General features: G+C 36.7%; 2 protein-coding genes across 2 annotated transcripts in view; one reads left to right on the forward strand and one right to left on the reverse strand.

Annotated features, from left to right (window-relative positions):
* Positions 1-13,052, reverse strand: part of LOC140168619 (uncharacterized) — a 367,911-nt gene that overhangs the window by 149,787 nt on the left and 205,072 nt on the right. The window lies entirely within an intron of this gene.
* Positions 1-13,052, forward strand: part of LOC140168749 (MAP kinase-activating death domain protein-like) — a 144,733-nt gene that overhangs the window by 112,154 nt on the left and 19,527 nt on the right. The window contains 5 exon segments of the mRNA XM_072192159.1: positions 8,519-8,685; positions 8,687-8,971; positions 9,997-10,156; positions 11,144-11,264; positions 11,720-11,784. Coding sequence (XP_072048260.1) covers positions 8,519-8,685; positions 8,687-8,971; positions 9,997-10,156; positions 11,144-11,264; positions 11,720-11,784 — 798 coding nt within the window.

Genomic DNA, 13,052 nt, shown 5'->3' on the forward strand with positions numbered 1-13,052 from the left:
TAAATGCTGAATGATGCTTTTATTATTGTTGTTGTATGATATGGCTGAAAATCAACCATGTTTGTGTTACTTTTGATTTTATTTTGCTACACCCTGCCCTGTGCCGTTGTGATGTTGTTGTACAAATTGGCTTCTGGTATATGAAGTAACCAAATTGAAAGACTTTTGTTGACTTGACCATGCAAAGATGACCATTGAAATAGTGCTCCCCTTAATCACCACCCCAAATAGCACCACTGACCCCTCCCTGCCTTGATGACTTTAAGGGATGACTTCCTAACTCAAACGCCAGTCGATCACTGGCACTTTGATTGTTCTATTCTAAAAAAATGTACACCAGGCTCAATCACTGGTTCTGCTAAGGCACCGGCAGTCGAGTGTTGGTTGGGTTTTGAAGGCATCCCTAATATATCGACTGCTTAGGAGCAGAAGTGGGTAAGTGCAATAGCTGCCCTTTGAAAATTTTGGCAATTTACCCACAGTATATTGTACTCATCTACACGTGGTAGCTTTTGTACTTACCCACTTCTGGCACTGTGCAGTTGATATTTAAAGGACCAGCAATGACCATGTTTAACCCATGATCTTACCACCCTGTCAAGCACTGCTGCCCCATGTACTCAACAGTACATGTTGTGCATGCACATGATTAAAAGAAATATAAAGCATAATGGTTTGTATGTCAAGAATGAAGGGAAGGGAAAAACATATTTTTATGCTGACAGTTTTGCCATTTGGCTATTGCAGTTGAAATCATTACACCCCTGATGAAAGACATGACCTTAATCTTCCACACAGGGAGTGTGAATTTCAAATAGGGCTACCTGAATGGGTGGCTCCATTTGAAATCTACAACCCCTGCGTGGAAGATTGAGGTCATGTCTAGCATAGGGGGTGTATGGATTTCAACTTGAATATCCCATTTGATATCAGGCTTCCTCAGAGTAGAAAATTTGACTTGGATGTTTTCTTTCCTCTGAAAGTTGACTTTGTATCTCCAAAGATATCCTTGAAGAGGTTGGAAAATGTGACTTGGAAGAATAAAAATATAGTTTTTGTGTCTCAAACTTTGTGAACTTTTTGATGAGAGGTTCAAAGATGAAAAGTTCACATTGTTTGTGTCCAACTTCTGCCACTGTGAACTTCTCAGCAGAAAACAAATGATTTTCCTTCCATCTTCACATATGAACTCAGTTATTTATTAACAGACCTGATGAAACTCTTTGATTATAATATGTCTCAAAGCTGCCGCTCGTTTGTTTTGTGGTGCACATTTGTCTCCAAGAGATTGACAAAGAAAAATATTGGTAAAAATTTTGTCTGAAGAATTGTGTTACTAACACTTTAAGTAGTGAAAATATTCATTATGTGTGTATGAATGTAAATTTTGAAAGTTTTAAGTATCACAAACGTTTTTGTTTAGTTTCGAGTCAGAGAACAGGAGAAATCACAGAATTAAAACCAGAGAACCCGGACTCCCTATCCTGCCACATATGTCGGCGCCTTCAGCTATTGGGGGTATTTGGGTCCTTGCCAATGGTGTGCGGAAACGAGTGAAAACAATAATGCGTCTCATCTGAAGCATTGGGTATGGCACATGCAGGTCGCACCAAATGTGTCTGCCAGTTGCGTCTCACAGGGTTGTGAAAGACCAGATTTTTATCTGTTTCCAGATTTTTTTCAACTTGTTGTGTACAAAGTATGTATGGTGTAAATGATTTCAGATTTTTGAGCTGTTCCAGACCCTCCGTTCGCCAAAAACAGATGTTTTTTCAAAGACACACTCTTAGGCCTGGATCTGATATCGCGTTCACATTACAATGATCGCCTCGGCGTATTCTCAGCTAAACCAATATCAAAATGGCAGTAGAGTCCTGGATTTCTGGTTTTAATACTGTGGGGGAAACATATTTGGCATTGGATTTCAAAATCTTCACACAGCTTTGAGACATATCGTGTTTGAAGCCTAATAATTTGATATGAAGGAAAACTGAACTTAAACCAGATGAACTTGTAGTTATTGTGCATTTGCTACACACCGACATACCGGTACTAGTAAAATATTATGCTAGTTTATGATGAGGATTTTGGATCACCAAACTGCATTATGCACTCTGTTGTGCGATTCAAGTCATGGATGGCTCAAAATTGGAAGTGCTTCAAAACTGACTACTGAAAACTTTGATTATGATCTACTCTGCTGTATAAACATATTAATAAGTGTATATCCATATCAAAAAGCATGCACTTGTCGGCTGCTACATGTGTCTCTCTTTCACATAATAGCTAGGAATGAATACCAGACTCATCTCAAAGGAGGTCACTTCAAATCATCCCCAAGTCACATTGTTTAGGAATACAGAGACCATCCTAGACCATGTGACTTGGGGATGATTTGAGTGAAGTAACCTCCACTTGAGATAAGCCTGGTATTTATTATGTATAAAGAGACATGTGTTGCCTGAAGTACATAATATTCTTAATTCTACCCTGCTTTCTATGCACAGCAGAGCTCAAAGAGTTGATATTTTTATGAAAGCTACTTTATCAATTTTATTCAGAAAGTAAGGGGAGAATCAATCATCTCTTACCCACTGATTCTTTAAGCCCTGATGCACTGTATTACATTCTATTCTTGTTCTAATCTCTAACTGTATGTTATATTGCATTTACATTCACATACATTTGTAATTGAATTGGACATTGTAAAATCATATCTCAGTATGTGCATTGGTGGGTGTTTAAGCTTTACACCAATGAAATTCAATTACAAATTTTGATGAGTGTAAATTTATATAATATTATCAAAGAGGTTTAATTTGTATGTTTTCAACTCCAGAAATGACATGGAAACATGATAAGAATCTAACTTCTTGGGTATTCTATACATTTGTGAAGGATAAAACAAAATTATTGGATAGGAAAAACCTCCTATGTGGCATTGGCCCATAAACATGTTTAAAGCAAAACCTCCTATGTAACTTCTTCAGTTTTCTTTTAAACATGTTCAAGGGCTACAAGTACATAGGATATTTTTCCTGCCCAACGACAAAATGTAACATGATACACTAATTTACTTGTAAAAACAGACTTGGGCATCAATGAGCTATTCTAGTTGAAATCCTTACCCCCCCTATGGTGGACACGACTTAAATCACCCACACAGGGGATGTAGATTTCAAATGAAATCACCCATTGAAGTACCTAACCCCATTTGAAATTCAAACTCCCTGTGCGGAAGATTAAGGTTATGTCTTCCATCTGGGGTGTATGGATTTCAAACTTAACAACATTGCATTGAGACTTGATAATATGACTTGACTTGATTACCGAATAGGGTGCAACTTGACTAGTCTTATTACAAGACTGCCCTACCCCTACCCTAACCCTAAACTCCATAAACGAGGACTGGACACAAGTCTAGCAAGTTGCACCCTATTCGGTAATTGTACCATAATTTGTGATAAATAATTAACTGAAATCATTTTATCGTTGTTAGTAGAAGTAGGTACAACAAGCACAATGGCACAGGAATTTATACATGATTTTATTTGAAACCAGAGTGATGGTTACTTGTCATACTATCACTACGTATCAAGGTACTCTCATCCTCTACCCATGCTACATGCAATTTTTATATAGTGAACTGTTGCCTCTATTTGATGGGACTATCTATAGAGATGTTTCTTTTTCTCTCTTTTCTCTCCTATTCACTCTCTTTCTCTCCTCTCTTTCTCTCTCTTTCTTTCTTTCTTTCTTTCTTTCTTTCTTTCTTTCTTTCTTTCTTTCTTTCTTTCTTTCTTTCTTTCTTTCTTTCTTTCTTTCTTTCTTTCTTTCTTCCCTCATTGACTACTTCTATTATACTCTTCTTCATTCCTTCCCATGCTTCTTTTATTCTCCACTCACTTCCTTCCTACTTTCCTTTTCTTCCTTCCTTACCTTCCTTCCTTCCTTCCTTCCTTCCTTCCTTTCTTCCTTCCTTCTTCCTTCCTTCCTTCCTTCCTTTCTTCCTCCATTCCTTCCTTCCTTCCTCCCTTCCTAACTTGCTTGCTTCCTTCCTTCCAAACCTTCCTTCTATCTCTCCTTTCTTCCTTCCTCCATTCCTTCTATCGCTTCCTTCCGACACCTTACTAGAATTTTATCAGTCACATTACTGTCCATGTGGACACATTATATATGATGCAGTTTTACATGAAACTGAATCAATGTTGATTCAGAGCATTGTGCAGATTCCCCCATGCCGCACATTGTGGACGATAAGGATGATGAGGTCACCAAAGTCGCATAACTTACAAACAGAGAAGGATGAGAGCATTTTGAATCATGGTGTTTTCTGACATTTTTCTCTGCTTTTTGTATTTATTTACTCTGCTTTATCCGCTGCCTGCTGCCGCCTGCACCCGGCACTCTGGAACAATTCAACATGGCCGCCATGCATAATTGATTGATTGATTGATTGATTGATCTACCATTCATTTGTCTTAACAGAAGGAGGTTGGTTGGTCTGTAAACATTGTCACCCCCCTTTTAATACCTGTGATGTCAATTTCATCCTAGTTACATGTGCTTCTCACATTTTTAATTTTCTGTTCACTTAATAGCTGATTCATGTAGACTTAATTTTCACCACCCTGTATAAATTTTCACCACCCTGTACTGGTCATAGTATTGCACTGTAAGTAGTTGTTGTAATTAAACATGCTTAAGTTAATTGTTCCTAACTTGCTTTTGTTTGTAATCTCAGCTGCTTTGTTTTTCAACTTTGCACTTTGCATTCGACTACAGCAACAACATTATTTTCCCAATATTCTCATTTTAATAAACTCTTAGCCTCCATATGCACAAAACAAGTTAGACCAGGTCTAACTTTAGATTATGATTGACCACCGATTCCTGATCGATCCTACTATTTAGGAAACTTATGTAAAAAACTGTTTAATGTGTACAACAATATCCAAAATTTAGGTTTAAAAAGACAAGGCAACCAACGTTTCGGGAGCATAAAAACATCCCTTTTACTAAGTAAAAACAAGTAGCATTAGCAACTAAGTACTGCAATGATTTGACCTGATTTGCAGTACTAGTTGCTAATGCTAATTGTTTTTACCTAGTAAAATGGATGTTTTTATGCTCCCGAAATGTTTAATTGTCATGTCTTTTTAAACCTAAATTTTGGATGTTGTACATATTACACAGTTTTTAACATTATTTTCCTTGGTTGTGTATACTGTTTGAATCTTTTTTAGATCCATCCAAAGTTCCCCTGCTGGTCCTTTGGTACTGTTTTAGTTGTTTTTTTAGCTATTTATGAAATATGAATTCATTGACTAATGATTAAACCAATTTAATGCAGTTCCTTTAAGATTCCCTAGTCTACTTTCCTTTCTATTAAATTTGCTTTGTAGTTGACCTATTGCCTAATTCTAACCTTTTTTTCTGTGCAAGTTCTATACTACACTAGGCTGACATACTGACCTTTTGACTCTATAGTATACAAATATTGTATGTTTATGAAGGAAATGGCGCAAAATATTTTCTGAGGTGAACTGGAGACTATGGGCTTACTATTTGTGATAGTAGGCACACAGTGACCAGTCACAGAGGTGAAGTATTTTGCTCCATTTCCCAAGTAAAGAGTAGTCAATATTTGTTTGTAACATATTCAAATATTCAGACTGGCACAGCTTTAGAAAGTAATTGAACAACAAACAGACGATTTGACACGGCTGTTTGATGTAAATGGAATTGGCTTCATTATTAACTAAATGTAAACTATAGATGGCGCTATTTATCCTAAATCATATTTCTTTATTTGCAAGGGGTATGTGATTAATACTGCCATTAAAACAGCTGGAATAGGTAAAACAAGCAACAAAGAAATTTTATAACATATTTTATCAAACAATAAAATGAATTATTTGTATTAAAAGGTTGAAAAGGGTAATTTCCAGTAACTAAATAGCGCCACCAATTTTGGCATTAATACATTCATTTTATATCCAAAAAAGCTTTAAAAGATACTATGAAAGTGAATAATTTTGTAAAAGAGGGGAAATTTAAGTTGAGAACGACTTAAAAGCATCTGTATATATTAGCACGATATCACATTTCGCTGTTTAAGCCTAAAATTTGGTTATACATGATGTTTTGTTTGAAAAACTAATAAATGATCCCATCAAACAGCCGTGTTGATCATTGACATGACTAAGTGTCAAATTGATTGATTGATTGGCCAGATTTTATACAAATACTATAAGATTCCTATTGTGGCTGCCTGCACAGATACACCGTCACCAAGGTACCTGACTAATACACACAGAGTACAGGCACAGTACCAATGCTGCTACTGCACAGGACTCATCACCAGCAGTGGTACTGCACATGGTACTTCTCTGGTACTACACAGTACTAGCCAAGTAACTTAGCGATGGTGTACCTGTGCAGGCAACCCCAATAGGAATCTTGTAGTGTAAATGGTTGAAGGGAAAATAGACAAATTGTTTTTCCGGAGGTACTGGCAACAGTCTTGTGAGAGGTAATAAATAGGTGCATAGCCAGTACTGAGGGAAAAATAGCTGCCGTTTCCCTGATACAAATCATATAGTACTTGTTTTATTACACCATACTTTGACTTTTGAGGGTCACGGGGGGCAAATTTCAAATTGTCCTGCTAATCTGCTATTAACATGACTTTACTGAGACAAAAGCGTGTGAAAATGTACCGTGTGAAAATGTACAATTTTAACGCTAAAAATTGAAAATGTACAATTTTAACGCTAAAAATGGGTCCAAATTACGACAACTGTGGCCTAAAACCAGGCTAATGATGAAGATGCACAATACAACTTCTGATATTCCGGTATTTTGAGCCTGATGAGGGGGTTGCTGCCCCTCCGCTCGGGTCTGGCCACTTCTGCCCACAAGAGGGACAATACAAACAGTTGCCATTGTTTTACTTGACTACCAAAAACGTCACCCATTATCACAGCACATGTATTGGTCATTGATCATAGCGTATGTGAAGTGTACTTATTTGCATAATAGGGCACAGCCTTCATTTAAATAGTTTTGTTTATCAGAATGTCACCGTTCATTCATACTGCATGGCTTTATTTTCAGTTTTGCTTATATTTTGTAATCTGCTTGCCTTTTTTTTGTCTTTTTTTAAAATTAATATTCGTAGTTGGCTTCTGGAGTTTATACTATGTACTGTTTAACGTGTTAACTTTATTTCTACCCGATTATTGTCTTAGTTTGAATACTAATTATTACTTTTTCCCTTTTGTGTTATCTGACTAATGGATATGTCATGCGATGTTTAAATGTTTCTCTAAAATGTAATAATTTATTAGAAATATATTAGAAAATATAGAAAAATATTTCGGTGAATAAAAATCACAACTATACTTGCTGAGATACAGCAGTACGCATCATGCTGTTCATTAAGTTGGCATTCCAGCTCAAAAAGATTTAGTGACCTTTTGATTGATTTAACTTATTATTCTATCCTACATCTAAATATTTTCACTATTATCCAAAACCAAAGAAGATAAATCAGAAGAGTGTGAACTCCATTAAGTCATGTGCATAATACTATATGGACCGATCTGACATTGGATTGTCATGCTTGGGGACTAAAATGGTGTACTTACACAACATAACTAATATCAGGCAGAATTTGGCAGTAAGTGGTGGAAAGCATAACAGTACATGCAGGTGCATAGCAAATAACCGGGAGGTGCTCCACTTTCCGCTCCCATGCGAGAACACAGATATGGTGTGGCAATCCTCACGGTTTCTAGTTTTTTAATATTTTCCTCGAACCTTAAACCCTAATTCTGATGCCTATCCCAAAAAAATGTGTTAATTTTTTTTTTAATCCAAAACCTGAGGATTGTCTATGACACAATGGAGTCCACACTCTCTATACAGGCTAACCACTTTGTCCAAAACTTGTTTTTATCCTACTCTTGAGTCCAACAAAACCAGAAACATGGAAGAACGTTTTCAAAACATTGTGCTTGATGCATGCAGCAAAATTGACTGTTTTATATACCAAACTAATTAATGAACAAGTTGACAAATATGTTACAGCACATTTGATATTAAGAAAAAAAGCCACAGAAAATGAGAAAATCAGTGAAAATCAGCATTGGAAAGGAATTACAAAATTTATTCTACTTAAATTGTTGATTTTCATGGTTTTAATACATTTGAAATAACCTAAAAATATCAGATACTGATATTCCAACCCATTTTTTGCATGATTGAGTTGGGCCAGTGTGTTCCTGGTTTTGACGGAACATTGTATAATTTTTTAAAAATCAAATTATTTAGCATTATTTATTTTCTCTGAACTTATTTCTAGGATCTAACATTCATTTCACACAAATTTCAAGAGTTCTGTTCATATGATTCCAACTTAAGAGTATTTGATCAATGTATAACTTGTGTGATAATGTTATAAAACTTTAACCAAACATATTAAAACCAATTGCATGCTATATTTTTTATCCAGGCGTGATCGGTGATCACATCGATATGACGCCGCTAACGGGGAAAACCATCAACACAAGATCGTTAAGTCTGGACAATGAACGCAACAATAACGACGAACTCATTAAGGACTCCGTCAACAATAACGTCCTAGAAACAATAGACGACGGAATCCATTTTATCGCAAGAACGGAAGTGGAAGCCAAATTGCAGTCGGCGCCTCCCTCAAGGCAACACGCCTACGAGACCGAACGAGATCATCCACCAAAGAAGAGAGAGATTCTCGGAGAAGATGATCTCCAGCATGGACTCTGAGCTTTCTGAAGCAAGTACACTCGTTAGTTTTAATAGTTCCGATACCCTGGGTAATGAAAGTGATGGAAGCACGGGGCCGGAGGGGAGATTACGAAGAACGCGGATTACCCACCATTCCATTCGATCAGTTATGTCGGACAGTGAGGTTGAGCTTGATGGGGTATGTAAAACATCGAGTGGACGACAAAAACTACTAACGTTAATTTATTATCATTACATTTATGACTTTGGTGGGGGAAAACTCATATTAATCATAATATTTAGGATCATGGTGGACCGGAGGAATTACTAACATTTACTAATCCATACTAATAAAAGTTATGATGTGATAATTTAATCATGTATATGACTAGACATGGCCAGGGACAGGCGATTTGCGCGGAAAAAAATAGCAAATTGCGCGCAATTTTTTTCAGTGCAAATCATGTATCCCTGCCCATAGGGAAAAAAAAAGCCAATAGCGTGGCGTGTCCCTGGACATGGCCTATCTACACAATTAACAATAATTATTATCACTGAGATTTTGAAATTGAATCTTGTATCACATAATATACATGACTGCTTGTTTTGTTGTCTATCATGCATGTTTATTGTGTGATGCCTTGTGATGATCAGGCGTAGCAAGGTGACAAAAAGGGCACCTAAAGTACCTTGAAGCTGCAAAAAGTGGGGCAGCCATGGGCGCCCGCTTGCAACATGCCTGCTTGTGATCCTACATGCCATTGGGACAGGACCGTGTGCTGAATGTTCTCAAAAAGGTATCAATTGTAGACATAGTTCAAAATCATGCAGTTACCCAGATTCTGGGGTCAATTCCGACACAAAATTTGTTTTTAATTAAAAAATTTGCGCAGTCGTCAAAAACTGAGGCATGTCAGTATAATACAAGACCACTGACCAATCAGGATTTGTTTAAAGGAGCTTTATCAATTCTTTCATGAGTATTATGAAAGAAAGATTCTGATTGGTTGTTTGAATTGAATGATTGACATCTAATAGGCTGCACCTCTTTAATCGTATGTATCTGACAAAAAATGTATGTGTGTCAAAGGATGAAATTGGCACATGTTTTCCCTGATATCATCCCTGTCATATTGAACTTACTAACATACAAATCATTTATATATCTGTTCAATGATGTGACTAACACCTATACACCCTTCTACACCCTTCTACACCCCATAGATTTCCATACAGCCTGGCCATAGAAGAAAAGGTCCCAATAGATGGAGTACTAAGAGTTGTATGAGCGCAGGATTCCGCTACCATAATGGTAACATGATTGCGACGGACACGGACACAGCGGAGTTGATGCTTAGACATTATGTATTTGAAGCTCTTATCGGTAAGTTTTTTCACATTTTTTCCCCCTCGTACCTAGTGTATCATCCCTATTCAAGGGAAATGAGTCGGATGTCACTAATATTGATTTTGAGATATTAACAAAGAAAGTGTTAAAATTCATTTGTTTTATGTTGTTTTCAGCGATTGATGTAACTTTGCAAAGAAAAGTTGTATCAACATGGGGTGTTCAGTCTCTGAAAGCTCTAAATGTCCTCTTTAGAAACATGAGAAAAACCAGGGTCGACATGTGACTCATTCCCCTTGATCATGTCACATATGGCTCAAATAATTCAAAATGGCCCCATTTTTCGCTTCATTCCGAGGACAGGTTGGATAGTTTGAGCAATTTCATACGTAACCAGCAACAAATTTGATTAACACCCATCAGAACCATTGAAGCAAACAAACAAACTATTCCTTTCTTGCCAAATTCTCAATCTACTTTTAAGTACCCATATCCCAGGGATGAACAGTACAAAACAGTTAGATTTATGTTCAAAGAGCTGCTTTGGTGAATCAATGTTTTATTTGGGAAGTTCTTAGCCCTGTGAAAAATGACAGTTAACAGGGGAATATGTTTTTACATAACGCATAACAAAAGAACCTTGTTCTACAGGCAATAGGACATTTCAATGTAGGGTCGATCCTGTAGAAAAGGGTTTTTTCATTAACAAAGGGATTTTTTTCATACTTTTATTTTCAAGAGATGTTTACTTTTCTGTGAATTCATGTTTTCCAGTGGGTGAAAGGGATTTTTTCTTCCATAAAGTTCAAAAATGCTCCTACCCAAAACATACTGAGTCAGAATCTTCAAGTTTAAATACCCCTGATGTTATTTTCTGTATGAACTTTAATGAGCTCTCATGAAATTTTGGTCACTTGAATAAAATTTATGAAGCGTCGCACAAAATTGCATTTTGTTTTACTGTTATTCCAATGCAACTTAAATCTCACTAAATAAACTATATCCTTTTCTTTTTTCTGACAGCTAAAGACAGGTCCCCATTGTGGGATCATCTCCAATTCTGGGAGGATGCCTATCTGGATGCAGTAGCTGCAGAAAGGGATGCAGTAGGCATGGACCAGGGACCAGCAGAAATGATTAGAAGGTAAAAAGTGCAGTACTGTAAAGAGTGATATATTCGCGGTATTAATTGTTCACAATTTGAACTGTTCAGGGCAGTTTTGTGGTTTCTTTTATTCACAATTAATGTACAAACTGTTAAACATTTAAGCTTATGGGCAAAGAATACTTTTTGCGGTTTTAAATTTACGGCTATGAAGTCAATTGTGAAAAGGGCGAAAATTGAAACATTTCCTGTTATACAGTATATTTTGAAAGTGTTCATTTCTGTGCAAGTCATTTTGATCACTTTGCTGATTTTGAACTACTTTTGCTTGTTATCAAATTTGTGACTTAAATTTTCATGTATAGACCTATACAGAAAAGAACCTTTTCATGCATTTTTTCGATAGCAGCAGCAGCTGACTTTGCATGCATTTTCTCAAGTTGTGTTCCTTAAGGTTTCATCCTCTTTGTAAAATTTTATTTTTTCAAATTTAGATATGAATCACTGGAGCCAAAAGAAAGAAAAAGACTAGAGGAAGATGAAGATAGATTATTGTCAGGTGAGTACATGCCAGAAAGAAATTTTATGGTTGCATGACAACAATTGACCCCCTCCCCCCCCCCACATACACACACCCTGTTTGTAAATACCTCCAAAACGAGGATCTCGACTTAACAAGGATCTAACCGAGGACTCGCACACCCGTTTTTTAATCGACACACTGTGGATCTCACACAGACACACCAGACAACTTACTATCCAACTGTGGCCGTCCTATACCCCCTATGGGGACCAATCTTATATGCATATTTGCATCATTTACGCCATCCTGGTCATAGTAACAAACCGAGGACATCCTCGCTTGGAGGTGTATCCTCGTTGTATGGTGTGCATCCATATGTAGGTCCTCGTTTGGAGGCATTTACAAACGCACACACACTACCACACCACTTGGTGTTTGTTGCCCACCACTAAATGAGAAATCGTAAAAATGCCACATTTTAGGCAAATGTGTGACTCTCCTCAACAACAACAAATCTCCACCCCTTGGTCTTGTCTTGGTATGTTTGTTCCAATAAATCAAAATGACCATTATAGGCCACAAAAAGAAAATTGTTTGATTGGTGTAACATAAAAAAAAATAGGATAGGTAGGTCTGGATTTTTTTTTTTAAAACTTTTAAAGCTGTAAATTGCATTTGAATACCTGAGTGGAAGAAGGGCCCAACTCCAATTTTTTACAAAAATGAGTTAGGCCCAGCATTTTATTGCCAGCAGACTGCTCTTCCTTGTGTGTGAAAGATGAGCCAAAATCCACTCTCTAAAAAGTCTTCCACGTACACTTAACCATGGTTTTCATGGAAGAAAGGCCCAACTCCATGGAGTTGGGCCCTTCTTCCCCAAATATTGGGTTGAAGAGGAATTCATGAAATCTGCTTTTCACTATAATAAACTTTCTTGCTAACATATTACATGCTTCTACTTGTATACTTAATGGATAATTATCAAATTTCTGTAGCTATTTATAACACATCTGCTTACGGAACTGGCACTTGCAGTATATTAGTGGAAGAAGGTCCCAACTCCAGCTCGTATTAAGACCTGTACCGTTGCCATGGAAACATCATATATAATTTTGAATGTATCTTATATTGTATGTTCTTGTATTAAAGGTCCCCTAAAGATGAAAACATTCTGTCTATTAAACTTTTCAAAATATTAAGTTTTTTCTTAATATCTCAAAAACAGTTTTGATGGAGTTGGGCCCTTCTTCCATTCAGGTATTCATTTGATAAAAGCCTTGGAACTTTTTTCTTCCTTTTTTTAA

This window comes from Amphiura filiformis, chromosome 13 (genome assembly GCF_039555335.1).
Source record: "Amphiura filiformis chromosome 13, Afil_fr2py, whole genome shotgun sequence".
NCBI lineage: Eukaryota > Metazoa > Echinodermata > Ophiuroidea > Amphilepidida > Amphiuridae > Amphiura > Amphiura filiformis.